Here is a 23566-nt window from a genome sequence, read left to right on the forward strand (position 1 = left end):
TCTATTCCCCATGGTCCTTACGGAGTCCCCAGCATCCACTAGGATGTTAGAGAAATAACATTTACAGAGAGAGTTAGATTTGGGTGGGTTATTTTGTTTCTGTGCAGGGTAAACACTGGCTGCTTTATTTTTACACTGCAATGTATATTTCAGTTTGAACATCACACCCAAATCTACCTCTCTCTGCAAATGTTATATCTGCACCCGCCCCCCCCCCCCCCGCCGCAGTGCATATGGTTTTGCTTAACTGCTAACAAATTTGCTGCTGCGGTCAACTCTGTATTACCCCCCATTGTCCTGCCCCACTTCCATTTTTAATGATTTTGTTCACTATTGCCAGAAAGGCTATGTTACAAAAACGGATCTCCAAACAAACCCCTACATTGAGTATGGTTATCCAGGAATTACTAATTTATACAGAAGATAAGCCCTAGTAGATATTGAGAAGGGCATAGCTAAATTTCATGACTGTTGTAGTCTATATCTGGATTTATGCCAAAGTATCAATCTACTCTCATTACGCAAGTGTTTGAAAATACGACTAGGTCTATGACACGCAATTTGTCTTAAACTTTATTGTCAAATGAATAATATACATTCACAGATACCATATTGAATGTTATAAAAAATTGTTAATACACAGGACAGATGGTGGTGCCCTATGCTTTCTTTTTCCTCTTATTTCTCCCTTTTCTCTTCTCTGCCTCTTCTTTCTCTTCTCCTCCTCTATTCTGGATTGTCTGTTCCCTGCATTCTTCTTCTTCCACTTATTTTATTTTTGTCATTGATATGTTTAAACATAGATATTGCAATTGTATTGTAGAAAACCACAGCATTTTAAGAAGTTGGGATTGGTAGCTTTCCTTTTACCATTTAGGAGCAACAATGGTTTTCCTAATGACATTTGTCATGCCCTCAATTGTTGGATTGTGTCAATGTCTCAATATGGTTATGGCTGCCTATGTCTGTATCTCTTACCTTCTTCTCAAAACTGTGTTTAAAAAAATAAAATTATACTGATTTTACCTTTTACGTGTCTAACTGAAATCCATAAAATGTAGACGCTTATATAACACTATGGCCCTCATTCCGAGTTGATCGGTCGCAAGGCGATTTTAGCAGAGTTACACACGCTAAGCCGCCGCCAACTAGGAGTGAATCTTAGCTTCTTAAAATTGCGAACGATGTATTCGCAATATTGCGATTACAAACTACTTAGCAGTTTCAGAGTAGCATCTGACTTACTCGGCATCTGCGATCAGTTCAGTGCTTGTTGTTCCTGGTTTGACGTCACAAACACACCCAGCGTTCGCCCAGACACTCCCCCGTTTCTCCGGCCACTCCTGCGTTTTTTCCGGAAACGGTAGCGTTTTTATCCACACGCCCCTAAAACGCTGTGTTTCCGCCCAGTAACACCCATTTCCTGTCAATCACACTACGATCGCCGGAGCGATGAAAAAGCCGTGAGTAAAAATACTAACTTCATTGTAAAAATACTTGGCGCAGTCGCAGTGCGAATATTGCGCATGCGTACTAAGCGGATTTTCACTGCGATGCGATGAAAAATACCGAGCGAACGACTCGGAATGAGGGCCTATGGTCTGGTATTAATGTGGAGAGAGGTGCCGATATCTACTGTAAAAAATAAATACTGTAAATTTCACCTGAGAGATCTTTTGCACTCTTATATTAATGACACGCATTCCAATTATCTGCAGATAGGTAACTTAAAGTGTCACTGTGTACATGGAGTGTTGTAACAAACCCTGTTTTATATCAGCTCATAGTAATGCTTTATACCTGTGTGATTTCTGATGTTTAACTAGATACGATTTGCCTGCAAAACATTTCCCACACTCTGAGCATGGAAATGGTTTCTCACGTGTGTGACTTCTCTGATGACAAACAAGATCTGATTTATACAGAAACCATTTCTCACACTCAGAACATGGAAAGGGTTTCTCACCTGTGTGACTACATTGATGTGTAACAAGTTGCGATTTGCGTGCAAAACATTTCCCACACTCAGAACATGGAAATTGTCTCTCACCTGTGTGACATCCCCGATGACTAACAAGTTGTGATTTGAGCGCAAAACATTTCCCACACTCAGAGCATAGAAATGGCCTCTCACCTGTGTGACTTCTCTGATGACAAACAAGATCTGATTTATACAGAAACCAATTCTCACACTCAGAACATGGAAATGGTTTCTCACCTGTGTGACTACATTGATGTGTAACAAGTTGCGATTTGAGTGCAAAACATTTCCCACACTCAGAACATGGAAATTGTCTCTCACCTGTGTGACATCTCCGATGACCAACAAGTTGTGATTTGAGTGCAAAACATTTCCCACACTTAGTACATGGAAATTGTCTCTCACCTGTGTGACTACTTTGATGTTTAACAAGTTTAGCTTTGTGTGCAAAACATTTCCCACATTCAGAACAAAGAAATGGTTTCTCACCTGTGTGACTTCTCTGATGTCTAAGAAGTTCTGACTTGAGTAGAAAACATTTCCCACATTGAGAGCATGGAAATGGTTTCTCACCTGTGTGACTGCTCTGATGTCTAAAAAGTTGAGATGTGTGTGTAAAACATTTCCCACACTCAGAACATGGAAATGGTTTCTCACCTGTGTGACTTCTCTGATGAATAACAAGTTGTGATTTGAGTTTAAAACATTTCCTACACTCAGAGCATGGAAATGGTCTCTCATCTGTGTGACATCTCTGATGTCTAACAAGTTGTGATTTGACTGCAAAACATTTCCGACACTCAGAGCATGGAAATGGTCTCTCATCTGTGTGACCTCTCTGATGTATAACAAGTTGTGATTTCAATACAAAACATTTCCCACACTCGGAGCATGAAAATGGTTTCTCACCTGTGTGACGTCTCATATGTATAACAAGTTGTGATTTAAGTGCAAAACATTTCCCACACTCAGAGCATGGAAATGGTTTCTCACCTGTGTGACTTTTTTGATGTGTAACAAGTTGTGGTTTGATTACAAAACATTTCCCACACTCAGAGCATGAAAATGGTTTCTCACCTGTGTGACGTCTCTGATGTACAATAAGCTGTGATTTGAGTGCAAAACATTTCTCACACTCAGAGCATGCAAATATTTTATCACGAGTATGAGCTGCACGATGTGTAACAAAATCTGAGGAATAAAAAGAACAATCATAGCGATTAGAGGGATCAGATGAAGTACCATCACTGTGAGGTACTGGATGTATAGTTAGATTAATGGGGATGTCTCCTGGAGAATCCTGTGTGATGTTATCTTCTATTTTAATATTTGCAGACAAGATGAGATCTCCCTCCAAGGAATTCCTGCTTGTGCCTCCATCTGCTGGAAATAATATAACTATTATAATGCACAGTTCTATATACAGTGCACATGTATTACTCTGCAGTACAACGAATATTAAGAAATTCACATCAGTCCCTGCCCCAGTGAAGCTAACACTCTATATTCCCTACCACATGACCACACATATACACACTAGGGTTCATTTTTGTCAGAAGCTAATTAACCTACCAACATGACTTTTACAGATGAAACATACAAACACCAGACAGATAGATCCTTGGTTGGGAACTGAACTCATGACTAGTGCTATGAGATAGCACTGCCCACCACTACATCACTGTGTCACTATTATAGTTTAGTTGGTAAAACAAGAGTTATGGTAGACTTACCATGGTTAACTGTTTCTCGGAGGTCCACAGGGATATACACTAGATTGCAGTTGGCGTCAGAGGAACAGGCTCCAAACAGTTAAACATTTGGGCTCCCAGCATGCCTCGGTCCAGCCTCCTCATAACTCCCGCCTCCTGGCCCAGGGTATTCAGTTTGTCACGCAGCCCAAGGCAGGAGCAGGATTAAAGCAAGCAGGAAGACCTATTCAGGCAAGAAAACACACACACATCCGCACACTTCTATACCAGAAGGGAGTAGCAAGTGTAAAATTTCTCAAATCAGGTGCATCAGGGTGGACTCCCTATGAATACTCTGGACCTCAGAGAAACATTGGTAAGTCTACCATAACTATTGTTTTCTTTATCGGGGTCCAGAGTAGAGCCACCGAATATACATTGGGATGTCCCAAAGCAGCAATCAAGGGAAGGGACGCTCCTGATTTGACAGCAGAATCCTATGCCTGAATGCAGCATCCTGATAGGCAAAGGTATCAAAGGCACAATGTCTGACAAATGTATTTATGGATGACTATGTGGCTGCCTTACAAAGCTGCTCAACTGAGGCACCACGGTGGGCTACCCATGAAGGACCAACTGAACAGGTAGAATGGGCAGAGACATTATTAAGAATAGGGAGATCAGCTTGAGAGTAGGCTTCTGAGATGGTCATCCATCTAGCCAATGTCTGCTTATTGGCAGGCAATCCTCTCTTGTGGAATCCGCAAAGAACAAAGAGAGTGTCTGTTCTTCTGATGGCACTGGTACGATCCACGTCGATCCTTAGTGCGCAAACTACTTCCAATGATGCATCTCCCACGGAGAGATCTGTCAATTGAAAGGCCGGAACTACTATTTCTTCATTCAGATGGAATTTTGAGACCACCACAGAAAGATATCCAGATTTGGTTCAGAGAACCGCTCTGAATAGAATATCAGAAATGGAGGGTGACACGATAGTGCCCCTAAATCTGATATTCTGCTAGCTGAAGCAACTGCCAGTAGAAAGAGAACTTTAGCTGTCAACCATTAGAGGTCCACGCATTGCAAGGGTTCAAATGGGGCATAGTGAAGCACGCTAAGAACAAGTTCTAGGTCCCAAGGAGCTGTTGGAGGTACAAACGGAGGCTGAATGTGAATCATTCACTGGAAAAATGTGCGAACATCCTGTGGATTTGCAATTCCCCTTTGGATCCATGCGGTTAATGCTGATGCTTGTACATTCACGTAAAGTTAGGCGGAGACTATTGTCCATTCCCGCTTGAAGGAATGCTAGGATTTTTTAAGTTCTGAATGACCTTGGGTCATATTTTTTGGCAGAGCACAACTGAAAATAAGCATACCATATTCGGTAGTAGATGTGGGCTGAGGATGGCTTCCTTGCTTTAAGCATCGTTTGAATTACTGCTTCTGAAAATCCTTTCGCTTTTAGAATGGATGTTTTAAGTGCCACGTATGAGTGACCCCAATTAACCTCGCGGTTAACCGCAGACCGCAGAGTTCCCATCATAGGCTAGAATGGAGTGCCGCTAAGCCCCATTCTAGCCGGTGCACTCCTCCGAATTGACAGGCAAGGAGCGCACAGCCAGTCAGGAGAGTGCCATGATGTGGCGCTCCCTGATAGGCTGGCGGGATCTCTAGAGACAGCAGTCACGGGGGGTCCCGCCATTCGGGGAAAGGGATTCCATGTGTAAACATGGAACCCCTTTAGTGCGTTGGACCGTTTGTTTTGTGGTTTTTTTTAACCATGTGGATTCTACATGGAATGAAGAGGACTGATCATCACTGGATAATAGGTGAGTATTTTTTTTTTTACAGGTTTCCAATTGGATTCTACTGGAGAAGGGGACGTGATTGCGCTCCGTGAGTTGTAGGTAAGTATGTATGTATGTGTGTGAAAGTGTGCATGTAAGTTAAAGTTTTACTACCACAGTGTGTGTTGTTTTTAATTGGGTATTTTTGTTGTTGTAGAACTACAGGTACCAGTGGGCCCGTTATTTCCCTGCATGCTGGTACTTGTGGTTCTCCAAGTACTGGCAAGCGTGGGAGGCTTGCTGGGACTTGTAGTTCCACAATAACAGGGGTGCTGGGGACAGCCTCGGGCTTCTTCCCTGGCCCTTGGGTGAATGGAGGGGGGGGACCCCTTGATTTAAGGGGTCCACACTCCTCCAGGGTACCCCGGCAAGGGTTGACTAGTTGGGGGGGGTAATGCCACGACCGCAGGGACCAGTGTAAATGTGCCCCCCTGGCTGTGGCATGATCTTCTCGGCTAGTGGAGCCCGATGCTGGTTTTAAAAATACGGGGGACCCCTACGTCTTTTGTCCCCCGTATTTTTGGAACCAGGGCCGGCCCAAGAGCCCGGTGCTGGTTGTCTAAATACTGGGGGACCCCAGTAAGTTTTTACCCGGTATTTAAACATCCAGGACCGGCTCAAAGGGCCCAAGGCTGGTTATACATAGGAGGGGGGACCCCACACAATTTTTCTTCAACTTTTAACTCTTTTAATACTGTACACAATGAAGCCCTGCACGGATCTCACTGATCCAGCTGGGCTTCATTGTGTTATGTCCGGCAGTGTTCTACTCATCACTCCCGTAAAACACTGCCCGACAATACGAATAGCATCGACATAGGAAAATACGAAAAAAAACTCGTCAGCTTAATAAATTCCCGAAAAATAATTACAAAAAGTTGCAGAAAAATGCGTCCGATAAAATTCGAGATTAAACTCCCACCAAATCGCCAGAAACATGAATCTTAGTAAATATACCTGTAAGTCTTATTGCGTCTCACATGAAAGTGGGTAAATACTGTTCATGGCGAGAAACTCAAGAGGAAACTGGCCTTGACCTGGGGGGAGGGGTGACCAGTAGAGGACCTTACTCTCCACTGCCGATATCCACCCTAGGGTTCACGCCCTCATTAATCCCCAGAGCCTATGATCTCTAATGTCTAGAGCTGGAGCACCGAGGTAAATGAACGCATCAGAGACTGTCCGGTAGTCTCCAATCCGAGACAGTAAGGCTGCGTTACATGCGTCTTAGACCGCTAAGCGGTTCAGATGCCTTGCCTTCTCCCCGTGCTCCAGCTGCAGCCTGGTATCGTCAGCATGGACCTGCTACTCATCCAGCTGGTGCCCGCTGTAACACTAGCGTCTACATCTAGGTAACTGTTATTGTGACACCGGCGGGAACTTGTTGGAGCAACTCTTGCTTATACGTTTATACTATATAAAATAAAAGCTTCTGGCAGCAAAAACAGCCACACCATTTTTACAGTCCTGGCAGCTCCTGCCGCACCAAATAAAAAACTGAATTCCCTGGACCAGGAGTCGGGGTTATAGGGAGGCTGAACCGAGGCATGCTGGGAGCCCAAAAGTTTAACCATTTGGTGTCGATCATCAGATGCCACCTGCAACCCAATGTCTATCCTGTGGAACTACTGTGGACCCCGATGGCGAAATTTAAACCTATAAACTGTGACCACATTATTACAGTTATAAATGAACCAATAACAAATAAGTGTATCATAAACAGATAAAATATTTTTTTCCGCTGCCACAACCATATAATCAGCATGTCATAGCCCCAGCCACAGGGACATGCAGATGGGACGTCACCAATGATTATTTCCGCCCCCCCCCCATAATGCAGACTTTGCTGGGTAACATTCATGAGCCAGCATCACAAACAGGAAGCCTCTTCAGCCAGTGACATTGCTGAGCCAAAATATCCATCCAGATTGCCCCCACACATACATCCGGGACACTTGTGGGCTGAACTACCAACATCTGCTTCCACACTATACAAAGTGCTCCAGGTGGGTATATATGTAGCAACAGCAGCCTCTATATGGCCCTCTGGTCATCACCATGCAGAGTAGCCCTACAAGATTTATGCTAGTAAATTAAGATGTCAATCACTATAGTGACAACCTAATTACTGATGTATGAGATACACCAAATAGTGAGTAGGGACGACGACGGACTGGTCAGATGTCTGGGCTGGTAACACACAGGGGTTTATTCCGAGTTGTTCGCTCGTTGCCGATTTTCGCAACGGAGCGATTAAGGCAAAAATGCGCATGCACATGGTATGCAGTGCGCATGCGGTAAGTATTTTAGCACAAAACTTAGTAGATTTACTCACGTCCGAACAAATAATTTTCATCGTTGAAGTCATCGGAGTGTGATTGACAGGAAGTGGGTGTTTCTGGGCGGAAACTGGCCGTTTTCTGGGTGTGTGTGGAAAAACGCAGGCGTGCCAGGAAAAAACGTGGGAGTGTCTGGAGAAACGGGGGAGTGGCTGGCCAAACACAGGGCGTGTTTGTGACGTCAAACCAGGAACGAAACGGGCTGAGCTGATCGCAGTGTAGGAGTAAGTCTGGAGCTACTCAGAAACTGCTAAGAATTTTCTATTCGCAATTCTGCTAATCTTTCGTTCACTATTCTGCTAAGCTAAGATACACTTCCAGAGGGCGGCGGCCTAGTGTGTGCAATGCTGCTAAAAGCAGCTAGCGAGCGAGCAACTCGGAATGACCCCCACAGTGACATGAAGCTTGGATTCCACCTGCGCTGTCTGCGTGCAGCACATTGTGTAACATGGCCTCAGTCTCTCACATGCTAAAGTTCAAACAGACTTTCCCTCCAGATTCAAACATGGGCGCAGCGATGTTTGGATTCATCACATGTTGCTGTACAGCCTATCAGCTGCACTCTGGACTCTGCCTGATTACCCAGCCAATACATGCTTCCCAGCTGGTATAAATATCCTGCTTCAAGGCTGCCTAATCGTCAGTGCTTTGGTTGTCAATCCTTGTACATGTCTCTCCTGTTTGTGGAATCTATAGTTCGAGTCTCCGGGTATTCCAGCTCCTGTGTTCAACTCCTGTGATTCAGCTCCACTTAGAGACCCGCACCGGTTACTAGCTTGCGGTGCAGCCTGACTTCTGCAGTGTTCCAGCTCTGCTTCTTGGTTATCTGCTGTAATACTTACATTGGCTTCCAGCCTCCAGCAGTGGACTCTTCTCCGCTTCCAGCGGTGTTCTGGTATTGCTCCACTCCCGTAGTCTGCAGCATCGCTCTCCATTCTTCAGAGTGAGTTCGTCACTGGCTTCCATCGTTCGTCCACAGTGCTCTCAGCTCCCAGCAATGCTCCTGCTCACTACCAGCATACAGCGGTGCCTAACTTCATCACCTGTTCCACTCTCCATCTCCAGCGATATTCCTATAGCATTCTGCATATCCTGCCACACAACATCGAACCACAGTCTTCATCGATACTCACCATCGGACTCTTCAGCGGTGAGTTTAGTACATCTTCCATCACACCAGTTCCGTCCGGTCATTTCTGACAATCTTACCAACTCCACTTCAACTCCTGCTTATTTGTGCATATCCTAGTCTCCTGTGCACCATCTACTGGGCAGTACCTGCTGCTCCTCCCTACAGTGGTTAGCTGTGGCCACAGACTTTCCAAACTCCAGGTTTTGCAAGGACTCTCATGCCATTCCGTTCTGCATTGCTACAGCATATATTACCCGCCCGGTTCACTTACACTCCAGCCCCTATAACGGAGGCTTCCGCAGGTCAGCCTCAGCCCTCAGTTGTGACAGTAAGCACTGACCATAGAAATGTGGACCGAGCGCTTGTGTGTGCAAATGTATGATGTTCTAATAAAAATAAAAATTAAGTAGTAAAAAATAAATAAAAATAAAAATAGAAAATGATAAAAATAAAAATGTAAACAAAAATAAAAAGGGGGGTTGGGAAATGGCAAGGGGAGGAAGTGCAATGTTTACAGCTCCTTTTTTTAAAAAATTGTGGAGCTTGTGTCCAAGCTCCACAATTTTTCAAAAAAAGGAGCTGTAAACATTGCACTTCCTCCCCTTCCCATTTCCCAACCCCCCTTTTTATTTTTGTTTACATTTTTATTTTTATTATTTTCTATTTTTATTTTTATTTATTTTTTACTACTTAATTTTTATTTTTCTTAGAACATCATACATTTGCACACACAAGCGTTCGGTCCAAATTTCTATACACATCAAACAACAACTTGAGCAGCTTTTCTCCACAAGCGCGGCAAACTATACTCAATAATTCTAGTAAGCACTGGCCCAAGCGACCAGCCCGGTACAACCATTGGCAGCCCACCTAGAACACCATGAAGCTGCACAGGTACAAGTGATTCACTGTCTCCAAGATCTTTCATTCTGGCTGGATGGGATTCAAGCCACCCTCCGTGGTTCAGAGGCGTCCATTGTACTGACTACAGTACCACAGGTGGTAACCCCACCCACCATTCCCGTCTCTGCACCTCGTCTTAATTTACCAACATCAGACAAGTTTGATGGTTCCCCAAAAACCTGTCGGGGGTTTCCTAAATCAGTGTGAGATACACTTTGAGTTACAGCCTACAATTTCCCAACCGACTGCACCAAGGTTGCTTATATCATCTCCCTCCTCAGTGGCTCCGCCCTAGATTGGGCATCACCTCTATGGGAGAAGTCTGATGCCCTGCTCTCTTCTTATGCAGACTTCGTGGCAACCTTCAGTCGCATCTTCGATGAACTGGGACTTGTGACATCTGCCTCCACTGATCTTTTCCGGCTTCATCAGGGGACACGGACAGTCGGACAATATCTGGTTCAATTCCAGATCCCAGTGTCTGAACTTTCTTGGAACGACGATGCTCTCTATGCAGCCTTCTGGCACGGGTTATCCGAACGGATTAAGAATGAGCTAGCTACCAGAGACTTACCTCCAAAGCTAGATGAGCTCATATCCCTCTGCACCAAAGTTAATGTCCGATTCCGTGAAAGGGCGGTTGAGCGAGAAAGGTCTATGCTTCTTAAGACCTCTACGGTTAATCCTCCTTGTCAACCATCTCCGCCAAAAAGATGAGCCCATGCAGATCAACCGCTCTCGTCTGTCGCCTGCAGAGCGTAGAAGACGTCTGTCTGAGCACCTGTGTGTCTATTGTGCTGCTCCATCTCATGTCATCAACGCTTGTTCAAAGCGTCAGGGAAACTCCAAATCCTAGCCCATCAAGGAGAGGGTCGGCTAGGAGTAATGAATTCCTCTCCATCTTCCTGTGATTGCAATCTCCCTGTATCTCTTAAAGTATCTCAGCACTTCAGGAATCTCATCGCTCTTCTGGATTATGGAGCGGCTGGGAATTTCGTGACTGCGGAATTTGTTAAACGGTGGTCCCTACCCACCAAGAGACTTTCATCTTCCGTGTGCCTGATTGCTGTGGATGGCAGCAGGATCTCTGATGCAGTCGTTAACTTCAACTCTGCCTATCCTTCTGAAGGTAGGAGCTTTAAATTCTGAACTGATATCAATCCTAGTCATTCCAAAAGCTACGCATCCTGTGGTTTTAGGCCTCCCATGGTTTCGTCTCCATAATCCACAGATTGATTGAACGACTACACACATTCTGACATGGAGTCCTTCTTGTTCCGGGACCTTTCTTCAAAAGGTACTTCCAGCCTGCACTTCTTCAGATGTTCCGCCTCCACCATACCAAGATTTCACTGATGTCTTTAGCAAGTCCTCCGCTGATATTTTTCCTCTTCATAGGGAGTGGGATTGGCCAATTGATCTCATTCCAGGGAAGACTCCACCTCGGGGATGCACTTATCCGCTGTCGCTTCCAGAGACCCACTCTGTGGAGGAGTATATTAAAGAGGACCTTGCCAAAGGGTTCATCCGACCTTCTTCTTCTCCAGCTGGTGCAGGATTCTTCTTTGTGAAAAAGATGGCGGTCTGTGATCATGTATTGACTACCATAAGCTTAACGACATCACAGTGAAAAATCGGTATCCTTTGCCTCTCATCACCAAGCTATTTGACCGTGTCAGTGGAGCCACCATCTTCTCCAAATTAGACCTGAGGGGTGCATACAACCTCATCCGTATCCGGAAGGGTGACGAGCGGAAGACCACGTTTAACACCCGTGACGGACATTATGAGTACCTTGTCATGCCTTTCGGACTCAGCATCGCTGCAGCTGTATTTCAGCATTTCGTGAACTAAATTTTCCGAGATATCCTTTACCGTCATGTCGTGGTCTACCGCGATGATATTCTCATCTTTGCCAATGATCTGAAGGAACATCATTACTGGGTCAAGGAAGTCCTGTCCCGTCTCTGTGCCAACCATCTCTACTGTAAGTTACAAAAATGTGTTTTTGAGGTCAAATCGATTCCGTTTCTAGGTTACATAATGTCCAGTTCCGGATTAAAGATGGATCCTGAGAATCTCCAAGCTATTCATGATTGTCCGATACCCATGTTACTTAAAGGTGTTCAACGGTTCCTGTGGTTTGCCAATTATTACAAAAGGTTAATTCGGGGCTGTTCTACTGTGGTGGCACCAATCACCGCTCTCACAAAGAAAGGTGCTAATCTCTCCAAGAGGCCCGAAGAAGCTACCTAAGCCTTTCATCTTCTTAAACAGAAGTTTGTCTCTGCTCCAGTTCTGAAACAGCCTGATACCAGCTCACCCTTCATCCTAGCGGTGGAATCGGCACAGTTCTGTCTCAAAGAGCCGATGATGGCCACGTAAATCCCTGTGGCTTCTTCTCAAGGAAGTTCTCTCCGGCTGAGCGCAACTACGCCATTGGTGACCAAGAACTTCTAGCCATCAAGCTCACTCTAGAAGAATTGAGATATTTATTGGAGGGAGCTTCTCATACCATCACTATTCTGACAGGTCGCAAGAACCTTCTGTATTTGAAAGCTGCTCAATGCCTCAATCCTCGTCAAGCCAGATGGGCACTCTTCTTCTCCAGGTTTGATTTTAAACTCTTGTTTTGTCCAGGGTCGCAGAATCGCAAGGCTGATGCTCTTTCCCGCTCCTGGGAGCAAGAAAATGAGTCTGAAACCACTGGTAATCATCCTATTATCGATCCAGTTGCATTCTCTGCCGTGGGAGTGGACTCTTTGCCTCCACTAGGGAAAAGCCTCATAAAACCGGCCCTCAGAAGGAAGCTCCTGCAATGGGCACATTCCTCTCGCTTCGCCGGACACGCGGGTATTCAGAAGACCTTTGAATTTGTTTCCAGATCATTCTGGTGGCCGACCCTACAGAAGGACATTACAGAATTTATTGCATCCTGCCCCAAGTGTGCCCAGCACAAGGTACCACTCCAGTCACCCGCTAGACAACTGGTACCCTTGTCTATTCCTCATCATCCATGGACCCATTTATCAATGGACTTTATTACAGATCTTCCTGAGTGTAAAAAATATAATACCATCTGGGTGGTAGTTGACCGCTTCACCAAGATGGCTCACTTCGTCCCTCTCACCGGTCTTCCGTCAGCTTCCAAGCTGGCTCAAGTTTTCATGCAAGTGATTTTCAGATTATACGGTCTTCTTGAAGAGATTATTTCCGACAGAGGTGTCCAATTTGTAGCCAAATTCTGGCAAAGTTTGTGTTTGGCACTCCAAGTCAAGTTAAAGTTTTCTACTGCTTATCACCCCCAAACCAATGGGGAAACCGAGAGGGTGAATCAGGACTTGGAGTCCTTCCTCCGCATTTACATCTCTTCTTCTCAAGACAACTGGGTTCATCTTCTTCCATGGGCTGAATTTTGCCATAACAATCAATACCATTCTTCATCTTCTTCCACGCCATTCTTTACCAACTACGGGTTCAATGCCAAGGTCCCTGAGTTTCAACCGCTTCCAGCAACATCAGTACCTGCGGCTGATATCACCCTTTGTCAGTTTTACCAAAACTGGAAGAATGTTCGGGCAGCTCTGCTAAAAGCTTCATCAAGGTACAAGAGGATCGCGGAAAATAAGCGTAGGGCTAACCCTGCCCTCAAACCAGGAGATTGTGTTTGGCTGTCCGCCAAAAATCTGGGATTGAAGGTTCCTAGTATGAAGTTTACTTCTCGGTATCAAGCCCTTCCAGATTGAACAAGTTCACATATTTCCCTCCACAAGCCGGTGATTCTGAATCGCTTCCACTCAGCGCTCCCTACTGCACCCAAGGTCCAGACTCAACGAGGCGGTGAGTATGAGGTCGCCAAGATTCTAGACTCACGTTTCCGGTATGGTCACCACCAATACTTGATTGATTGGAAGGGCTATGGCCCTGAGGAATGCTCCTAGACAGATGCATCAGATGTCCATGCTCCCAAGTTGGTCCAGGCTTTCCACAACAGATTTTCTCGAAAGCCTGAGTTGTCCGGGAACCACCCCTAAACGGGGAAGGGGGGGGGATGGGGTGCTGTCACGATCCGGGTAATTCATTACCATGTCTTACCTTCCAAGTGGCCTAGCGCTCCAAGCCTGGATTCCACCTGCGCTGTCTACGTGCAGCACGCTGTGTAACATGGCCTCAGTCTCTCATATGCTAAAGTTCAAACAGACTTTCCCTCCAGATTCAAACATGTTGCTTTACTGCCTATCAGCTGCACTCTGGACTCTGCCTAATTACCCAGCAGCTGCACCCTGGACTCTGCCTAATTACCCAGCCAAGACCTGCTTCCCAACTGGTATAAATATCCTACTTCAAGGCTGCCTAATCATTAGTGCTTTGGTTGTCCATCCTTGTACACGTCTCTCCTGTTTGTGGAATCTATAGTTCGAGTCTCCGGGTATTCCAGCTCCTGTGTTCAACTCCTGTGATTCAGCTCCACTTAGAGACCCGCACCGGTTACTAGCTTGCGGTGCAGCCTGACTTCTGCAGTGTTCCAGCTCTGCTTCTTGGTTATCTGCTGTAATACTTACATTGGCTTCCAGCCTCCAGCATTGGACTCTTCTCCGCTTCCAGCGGTGTTCTGGTATTGCTCCACTCCCGTAGTCTGCAGCATCGCTCTCCATTCTTCAGAGTGAGTTAGTCACTGGCTTCCATCGTTCGTCCACAGTGCTTCCAGCTCCCAGCAATGCTCCTGCTCACTACCAGCATACAGTGGTGCCTAACTTCATCACCTGTTCCACTCTCCATCTCCAGCGATATTCCTATAGCATTCTGCCATACAACATCGAACCACAGTCTTCATCGATACTCACCATCGGACTCTTCAGCGGTGAGTTTAGTACATCTTCCATCACACCAGTTCGGTCATTTCTGGCAATCTTACCAACTCCACTTCAACTCCTGCTTATTTGTGCATATCCTAGTCTCCTGTGCACCATCTACTGGGCAGTACCTGCTGCTCCTCCCTACAGCGGTTAGCTGTGCCCACGGACTTTCCAAACTCCAGGTTTTGCAAGGACTCTCATGCCATTCCGTTCTGCATTGCTACAGCATTAATTACCGCCGTACCTGTTGGAAATGTACTGTGTTCTTTTCTGCACAATATTGATGAAGACATCGAATTGCCAAGATATACTGTGTGTTCAATAAACCGACTTGATTTTATTCCTCTGTTGTTGTGGTCACGCCTTCGGGCAGACGGTGCTAAACCTCCTGTATGTCCAGGAACCCTATTATACCCTCACGGTTTACTTACACTCCAGCCCCTACAACTGAGGCCACCCCAGGTCAGCCTCAGCCCTCAGTTATGACAAGGAGGATAGGGGCTGATGGCTCCTGATGTATAATACACCAGTGAGTGGGGGGAGGAGACTTGTCAGAACTCTGGTCTGGTAACACAGAGTGACATGATGTGAGGGGAAGAGCAGGAGTATAATAGGGGCTGATGGCTCCTGACTACCCCAGTGAGCAGATACATTTCCCTCATTAGAAGAGACTTCTGTAGTGACTGAGCAAAGAGAATATGTGACTCTTTTCTTTAATAAGGATTATTACTCACCTGTGCTGATATCTGTAGGGATTTCCTCCTCCTTACATGGCTGATCACCTCCCACATAGGTCTCTTCTGCCTCTGTATCTTCCACCTTCCTATCAGTCACATACGTCTCTTCTTCTTCTGTATCTTCTGCCTTCATATCAGTCACATATGTCTCTTCTTCTCCCTCTATATCTTCTGCCTTCATATCAGTCACATACGTCTCTTCTTCTCCCTCTATATCTTCTTTCTTCATATCAGTAACATACGTCTCTTCTTCTCCCTCTATATCTTCTGCCTTCATATCAGTCACATACGTCTCTTCTTCTCCCTCTGTATCTTCTGCCTTCATATCAGTCACATACGTCTCTTCTTCTCCCTCTATATCTTCTGCCTTCATATCAGTCACATACGTCTCTTCTTCTTCCTCTGTATCTTCTGCCTTCATATCAGTCACATACGTCTCTTGTTCTCCCTCTATATCTTCTGCCTTCATATCAGTCACATACGTCTCTTCTTCTCCCTCTATATCTTCTTTCTTCATATCAGTAACATACGTCTCTTCTTCTCCCTCTATATCTTCTGCCTTCATATCAGTCACATACGTCTCTTCTTCTCCCTCTGTATCTTCTGCCTTCATATCAGTCACATACGTCTCTTCTTCTCCCTCTATATCTTCTGCCTTCATATCAGTCACATACGTCTCTTCTTCTTCCTCTGTATCTTCTGCCTTCATATCAGTCACATACGTCTCTTGTTCTCCCTCTATATCTTCTGCCTTCATATCAGTCACATACGTCTCTTCTTCTCCCTCTATATCTTCTGCCTTCATACCAGTCACATACGTCTCTTCTCCCTCTATATCTTCTGCCTTCATATCAGTCACATACGTCTCTTCTTCTCCCTCTATATCTTCTACCTTCATATCAGTCACATACGTCTCTTCTCCCTCTATATCTTCTGCCTTCATATCAGTCACATACATCTCATCTTCTCCCTCTACATCTTCTACCTTCATATCAGTCACATACGTCTCTTCTCCCTCTATATCTTCTGCCTTCATATCAGTCACATACGTCTCTTCTTCTCCCTCTATAGCTTCTGCCTTCATATCAGTCACATACGTCTCTTCTTCTCCATCTATATCTTCTGCCTTCATATCAGTAACATACGTCTCTTCTTCTGCCTCTATATCTTCTGCCTTCATATCAGTCACATATGTCTCTTCCTCTCCCTCTATATCTTCTGTCTTCATATCAGTCACATACATCTCTTCTCTCTCTTTATCTTTAGCCGTCATATCAGAAAATTGCTCACCCTAAATAACAACAAATAACACTTTAGTAATGTCTGATTATTTTAAGACCTTACAAAATATCACAGTATAGGAAACACACATTTCTCTACAGATCATACAGTGACTTCCACTTTGGTATATCGGTGAGACCCTAAATCCCACCTACCTGATCATCCTGTGGGATACTGTGATTCCCCTCTATACAATCCTGGGAATACAGAGGACGGGGACATCTCTCTGGGGTATCTCTGTTACTGGGTCCATCTGTAGGAGACACACAGTGACTGAGTACAGTGTATATATGTGATTATCAGATGATGTGTGTATATAGGGGCCCCCATACCTGCTCTCCCCTGTACAATACATGACAGTCTCCTCTTACCCAGTGATGTGAGGGGCCGGTGATTCTCCATCATCACGTCCTTGTACAGACCCCTGTGTTCCTCTATATACTCCCCCTCCTGCATGGAGAGATAGACAGTGACATCCTGACACCTTATAGGCACCTGACACACACAATGATACACACTATAGAAAAAGAACATCCTCACAGGTTATCCTGTCTCTTAGTGTTGTTACTCAATGTGAATATGAGGAGACACTACCTACTACCACAGTGTATATACGAAGAGCAGAAATCTGTAGCTGCATGGGCATCGGTCACGTCTCACACATAAAACACAAACTTTTATTAAAGACTATTAAAATAGTAGAAATCCCCACAAAACAGCACATAAAATGGCAAAATATTAGTTAAAAAACAAAAGGAGAGAAAGAAAGCAGAAGTTATGGAAGACTTACCGTCAATAACTCTGTTTTTCTGAAGTCCACAGTATCTACATGATCTACCTTGGGGATTAGGTGGCATCAGAGGAACGGGCACCAAACGGTCTAAAACTTTTAGACTCCCAGGATGCTCTGGGCCAGCCCCCTATAACCCTGCATCCTGGCTCAGGGAATTCAGATGGTCCCAAAGCTCAAAGCAGGAGCAGATTTATCAAGAGGGAGACCTATTCAGGCAAGAAGAACATACACACACTTCCGTACCAGACGGAAGGAAGAGATTAGTAAGTGCAAAGATTCTCAAATCAGGTGCGTCAGAGTAGGATACCTGTGGATACTGTGGACTTCAGAGAAACAGAGTTATCTATGGTAAGTCTACCATAACTTCTGCTTTCACTTTCAGGGTCCAACAGTAGTATCCACAGGATCTACCTAAGAATATCCCAAAGCAGCAGCCAAGGGAGGGGATGCTCCTGATTTGACAGGAGAATCCTTCGCCTAAATACAGCTCCTGAGAGGCAAAGGTATCAAAGGCATAATGTCTAATTTATGTTTTAATTAATTACCATGTGGCTGCCTTACAGAGTTGCTCAGCTGAGGTGCCACGGTGGTCTGCCCATGAAGGACCTACCTTACGAGTAGAGTGGGCAGAGACATTATCCGGGATAGGGAGATCAGCTTGAGAGTATGCTTTTGAGATAGTCATCCAAAGCCATCTAGCCAGTGTTTGCTTATTGACAGGCCATCCTCTCTTGTGAATTCCGTGTAGAATGAAAAGAGTTGGCACTGGTATGATCCACATAGATCCATAGAGCACGAATTACGTCCAGTGATGCATCTCCCGCAGAAAGGTCCAGAACTAGTATTTCTTCATTAAGATGGAAGTAAGGGGTAAATTTACTAAAATGAGAGTTCTATTTAAGATGGGATGTTGCTCATAGCAACCAATCAGATTCCAGGAATTATCTTCTAGAAGGTGCTAAATAAATGAGAAGCAGAATCTGATTGGTTGCTGTGGGCAACATCCCATCTTAAATAGAACTCCCATCTTAGTAAATTTACCCCTAAGAGACCACCTTAGGAAGATATCCAGAATTGGTTTGAAGAACCGCTCTATCTGTATGGAATACCAGAAATGGGGTGTGACATGATAGTGCCCCTAAATCTGATACTCTTTTAGCTGTCAACCATTTGAGCTCTACACGATGCAGGGGTTCAAATGGGACATTTTGAAGTGCTCTGAGAACTAGCTCTAGACCACAGGGAATTGTAGGCGGCACAAAAGGAGTTTAAATGTGAAGCACTCCTTGGAAAAAAGTGCGCAGAGCCTGTAGGTTTGCAATTTTCCTTTGGAACCATGCAGTTAATGTTCACACTTGTACCTTCAAGGAAGCTAAGCGGAGACCTTTCTCCATTCCTGCTTGAAGGAATGCTACAATTCTTGAAACTCTGAAAGACCTTGGGTCATATTTTCTGGCAGCGCACCACTGAAAATACGCATGCCATATCCGGTAATAGATGCGAGCAGAGGATGGTTTCCCTGCTTTAAGCATTGTTTGAAGTACTGCTTGTAAACAGCCTTTCGCTTTTAAGATGGATTTTTCAAGAGCCCTGCCGTCAAAGACAGACTGGGAAACAGGGAGATTGGTGGAAAAACATATGCCAAGTTCCATCTCAGTGACTGAGCATCCACGAAGATTGCTGGTACTTTGTTGTTCTGACGTGAGGCCATGAGATCCACTTCCGTCAGTCCCCAATTGTTTACCAGAGTCTGGGTGCCATTTACTTGCATGACTGTCATGCCAGCTGAGAATGTTTGCTTCCCAATTTAGGACTCCTAGTATGAATATTGCAATATGACTGGATGATGAAGTTCTGCCCACCTTAACGTGCGGCTTACTTCCTTCATTGCCCTTCGACTGCGAGTGCCTTCTCGGTGATTGAGGTACGCTTCTGCCATGACACTGTCCAAGCGAATCTGAATCAGCTTTCCATGAAGAATTTATTTTGCCTAAGTAAGTGCCATGTATATGGCCCGAAGTTCCAGAATGTTTATTGGCAGGCAACTTTCTTCCCTGGTCCAGTGTTCCTGGAAAGAATACTGTTCTGTCACGGCTCCTCAGCCTGGAAGACTTGTGTCTGTTGTCCGAACCTCCCACTCTTGAGATCCAAAAGGGTCGACCTCTGTCAAGAAAGGCAGAAGGGATGTCTGTAGCCACCAGGCTAATGACCTACGCACTTCCTGGGAAAGAACTAGTCCGAGTATTTATCGTCTGATGCTGTCTGTTCCATTTGGAGAGAATCAGGTGTTTAAGGGGTCTTGAATGGAATTGAGCATACTCTACCATGTCGAATGTCAAGACCATTGACCCTAAAAACTCACATTGCTGCCTGGATGGATACTTTCTGGCTGTGTAACAATCCCTGAATCCTTGTCTGTATTGTGGATATTTTGTTCAGAGGTAGAAAGAATCTCTGAAGACTGGTATCCAATACAGCCCCTAGATGTGATGGGACTAAGTTGGACTTTGCCCAGTTAATGAGCCAGCCTTGAGCCTGTAGGCAGGCTATTGTCACTTGGAGATGGCATTGCAGAGTTTCCTGGGACTGAGGCAGGATTAACAAATCATCTAAATATGGGAAAAGAAGATAATCTGCCATAACCACCATAATCTTGGTAAATACCCTTGGAGCTGCAGCCAGTCCAAAGGGTAAAGCCTGAAACTGTTGCAGGATAGCCAACCTGAGATAGCACTGATGGGAAGGTGCTATAGGTACATATAGGCAAACATCCTGGTAAAATCCTACGGTTCCATTGCCAGGATCTGTGGTGGACTGCTACCAAACTTGTGCAAATAGAAGTCGGCCTCCCACCCTGCGGTCCCCGAGGTGGAGGCTCGTGCCATCAAGCCGACGGCATATCTACTGGTTTAGAAGTCGGGCGTCTGGTTGACCAAGCCTGCCAATCTTACCAGGTTTATCTGATTGAGACTGCTGTAAACCTTTCCTTTTGCTTTACCTTGGGTCCAAAAAGACCGGAAAGCCGGAATTCTGGGTTTGGCTTTATATGCTGAAGAAAAGTTAACTTACTTTTTTGGAGTCTGCTTCAGACACAAGAATGTTGTCTAATTCTGTACCAAACAGAATATTTCCAACAAAAGGCAGTGATTCCAGTACCTTCTTGGATTCTGGGCCTAATTCAGACCTGATCGTAGATGTGCTAAATTTAGCACATCTACGATCAGTCACACAGACATGCGGGGGGGGACAGCCAGCACAGGGCTAGTCCGCCTCGCATGTCAGGCCCAACCCCTCCGCACACGTACAAAAGCTGTGTGATGATTTTGTACTTGAATAGTAGCTCCCTATTAGTGCAGCTCCTGCGCGCCGGTATGGAGTTACTGGTCACTGTGGGGGCCGCAGCAACTGCGTGCGACATCACGCAGTCACCGCGGCCCGCCTCCCGCATGGTGCGGGCACGTCTGCATTGCCTGCAAACGCCCGCCGTCCCACCCCCTCCCGACCAGCGAACGCCTCTGCCTGTCAATCAGACAGAGGCGATGGCGGGGCTGAGACGGCCGTCCGCTGTCTAGCATGGGCCGGTGCGCCGTTCAGACTTGATTGGCTGCTGTGTGAAAACGCACAGCACCGACCAGGTTTGAATTAGGCCCTCTAAGTCAGCCTTCCATGCACATAGCTAGACAGATCTGCCAGCTGCTACTGAGGAAGCTGATGCTTAAGAAGCAACTATACCCATATCCAGAGCTGCTGCTTCCATAACAGTAGCTGCCTCCTTTATATATGTGCAATATGGGATAACTGCTCTTCAATGCCATAGAAAGATCATATCCCAACACTTCTGCCCAGCCCACCACTGTTTTAGCCACCCAAGCTGGACTAGTAACTGCACTGTCAAGGAAAAAACTGTTTTAAGAAAACCATCAATCTATCGGTTACATCGTTTAATGATGTTGAAGGCTGAGGTAGCGTAGATCTGTGCACCAGTCGGACTACGTATACATCTACTTTGAGAGGAACTTCTCTTTTTAAACAGTCCACAGCAGGAAGAGGATAATAAGAACTCCATTTCTTAGGAATTTTACATTTCTTACTGGGTGTAACCCATGCCTCTTGCATTATTTCCGTCAGCTGATCTGAATTTGGAAATTCTGCTATATCAGTTTCTGAAACATTTAAACACAGGAGCTGTAGATTTTAACACAGGCTCTACTGCCTCCTCTAATGACAGAATGGATTTTATTGCATGAATTAACTCTACTGAGGTGAGATATTCCTCATCTATAAAAGCAGATTCAGAATGGGAGGATCCAGCTTCATCATCTGAAGTGTCCTCTAAATCTGAAAAAATGTGAAGATTGTGGAGATGTTGCTCCATGTCTATCTGATTTAAAATCCTTGGGCCTGTCAGCTTGTTTTTGCTGAGCGGCAGCCGAGGTCTGAACTAAATTCTGAACTGGATGTGGCATAATCCAGGTGGAATGCTGCATGTAAGGGTTAAATGGGTACCCCATACCTGGTAATGTAGCTGGTGCCTTGCGCTCAGCTAAATTGGATAACATCTCTGCAAAAGATGCCCAAGGAGGATTCTGTGATTGAACAGGTGCCTGGCTTGAAGCTGGTTTGTTAAGAGGGCTTTTATGGAAATCATAACAATTTGCACATAAACCATCTTGTCCAGGTTCTGAGAGGTTAATCCCGCTTTGCAGGACAAACATGATGCTAATGTAGGTGCCTCTTCACCCTTGCCTTTCTTGGACATAGCAACACTTTTAATCACACACTCGGTTTATAACTATGCATCAATGTGTCCGTCCTCACGTTATATGATTTTTAAAGTGAAGTACAATCAGATCCCATCTTGATTTGCACCAGCATTGAGGGTATGAATCAATAGACAGAGAGAAAGCAAAAACTGACAGAAACAGAGTTTAAAGTCTGCAGCCGCAATAGCAATACGTCACATAAAATGCATTATTACATTTGCAAAATGAGCACATTTTCAACTACACAATACATATAAGTAGGTAGGAAAAACTTTACTGCATTACGTTATACCGGGGAACAAGCGTATTCAGACGCACAGCGAATAATACAGCAGAGAATGTTCACAATCGCTCATTTGCATCAGGCTCTTATTCAACCACTCAATACCGCCAAGGTAGGTAGGAACTCAGTGCTGTATCACCTGCTTCATGAGACGGAAGTGGAAATATCAGTTCATGGGGGGGAGTCGTGGAGGAAACTGGTCATGAATTGGTGTGAAGGGCGACCATGGGAGCGTCTTACTCCCCACTACTGACATCCACCCCAGGGATCGCGGCCTCTACTTACCCCCAGAACCTGTGATCCCTGAGGTTTAGCAATTGTGCACCAGAGGTGGATGGCTGCATCAGCGGCTGTCTAGTATTCTTCACCTGAGACAGTAAGGCTACGTTATATGAGTCTTAAACTGCTAACCGAAAAAACACACCTTCCCTTCACCCCGTTCTTTAGCCGTAGCCTGGGATCGTCAGTATGGACTTTATTTATTTTATTACCAGTTATTTATAGCACATCCAGCTGGCGTCCGCCGAAACAACAGCGTTTACACGGAGGTAACCGGTGTCGCAACCCGATGGAAAGTTGTTGGAGCGACTCTTTCTTTAATGCATTTAAGATGCATAGATAATATGCTCAAAAAAAACAAAAAACTATGTAAAATAATAAAGCTTGTGGCAGCAAAAAAGGACAGCCACACCGTTTTCACAGTGGTACGGCTCCTGTCCTGAATTCCTTGAGCAGGGAGGCGGGGATATAGGAGGCTGACCCGTTGCATTGTGGGGGTCTAAAAGCTTTAGACCGTTTGATGTCCTCTCCTCTGACGCCACCTAATATCCAAGGTATATTCTGTGGATACTAATGTGGACCCTGAAAGAGAAAAGGAGATTTATGGTAAGACTTACCATGGTTAAATCCCTTTCTGTGAGGTACACTGGATTCCACAGGGTATAACATCCGGGG

At 45.2% G+C, this 23566-nt stretch overlaps 1 protein-coding gene across 1 annotated transcript; it reads right to left on the bottom strand.

Annotated features, from left to right (window-relative positions):
* Nucleotides 1-560: 560 nt before the first annotated feature.
* On the bottom strand, nucleotides 561-17221 carry LOC135054652 (zinc finger protein 23-like). Its single transcript, XM_063957891.1, has 4 exons — nucleotides 17145-17221; nucleotides 16929-17026; nucleotides 15490-16783; nucleotides 561-3364 (listed from the first exon to the last, which is right to left on the bottom strand). Exons 1-4 carry the CDS (start codon nucleotides 17176-17178, stop codon nucleotides 1782-1784), a joined length of 3009 nt encoding a protein of 1002 aa, XP_063813961.1. The 5' UTR covers nucleotides 17179-17221; the 3' UTR covers nucleotides 561-1781.
* Nucleotides 17222-23566: the final 6345 nt, after the last annotated feature.

This window comes from Pseudophryne corroboree, chromosome 3 (assembly GCF_028390025.1).
Source record: "Pseudophryne corroboree isolate aPseCor3 chromosome 3, aPseCor3.hap2, whole genome shotgun sequence".
Lineage (NCBI taxonomy): Eukaryota > Metazoa > Chordata > Amphibia > Anura > Myobatrachidae > Pseudophryne > Pseudophryne corroboree.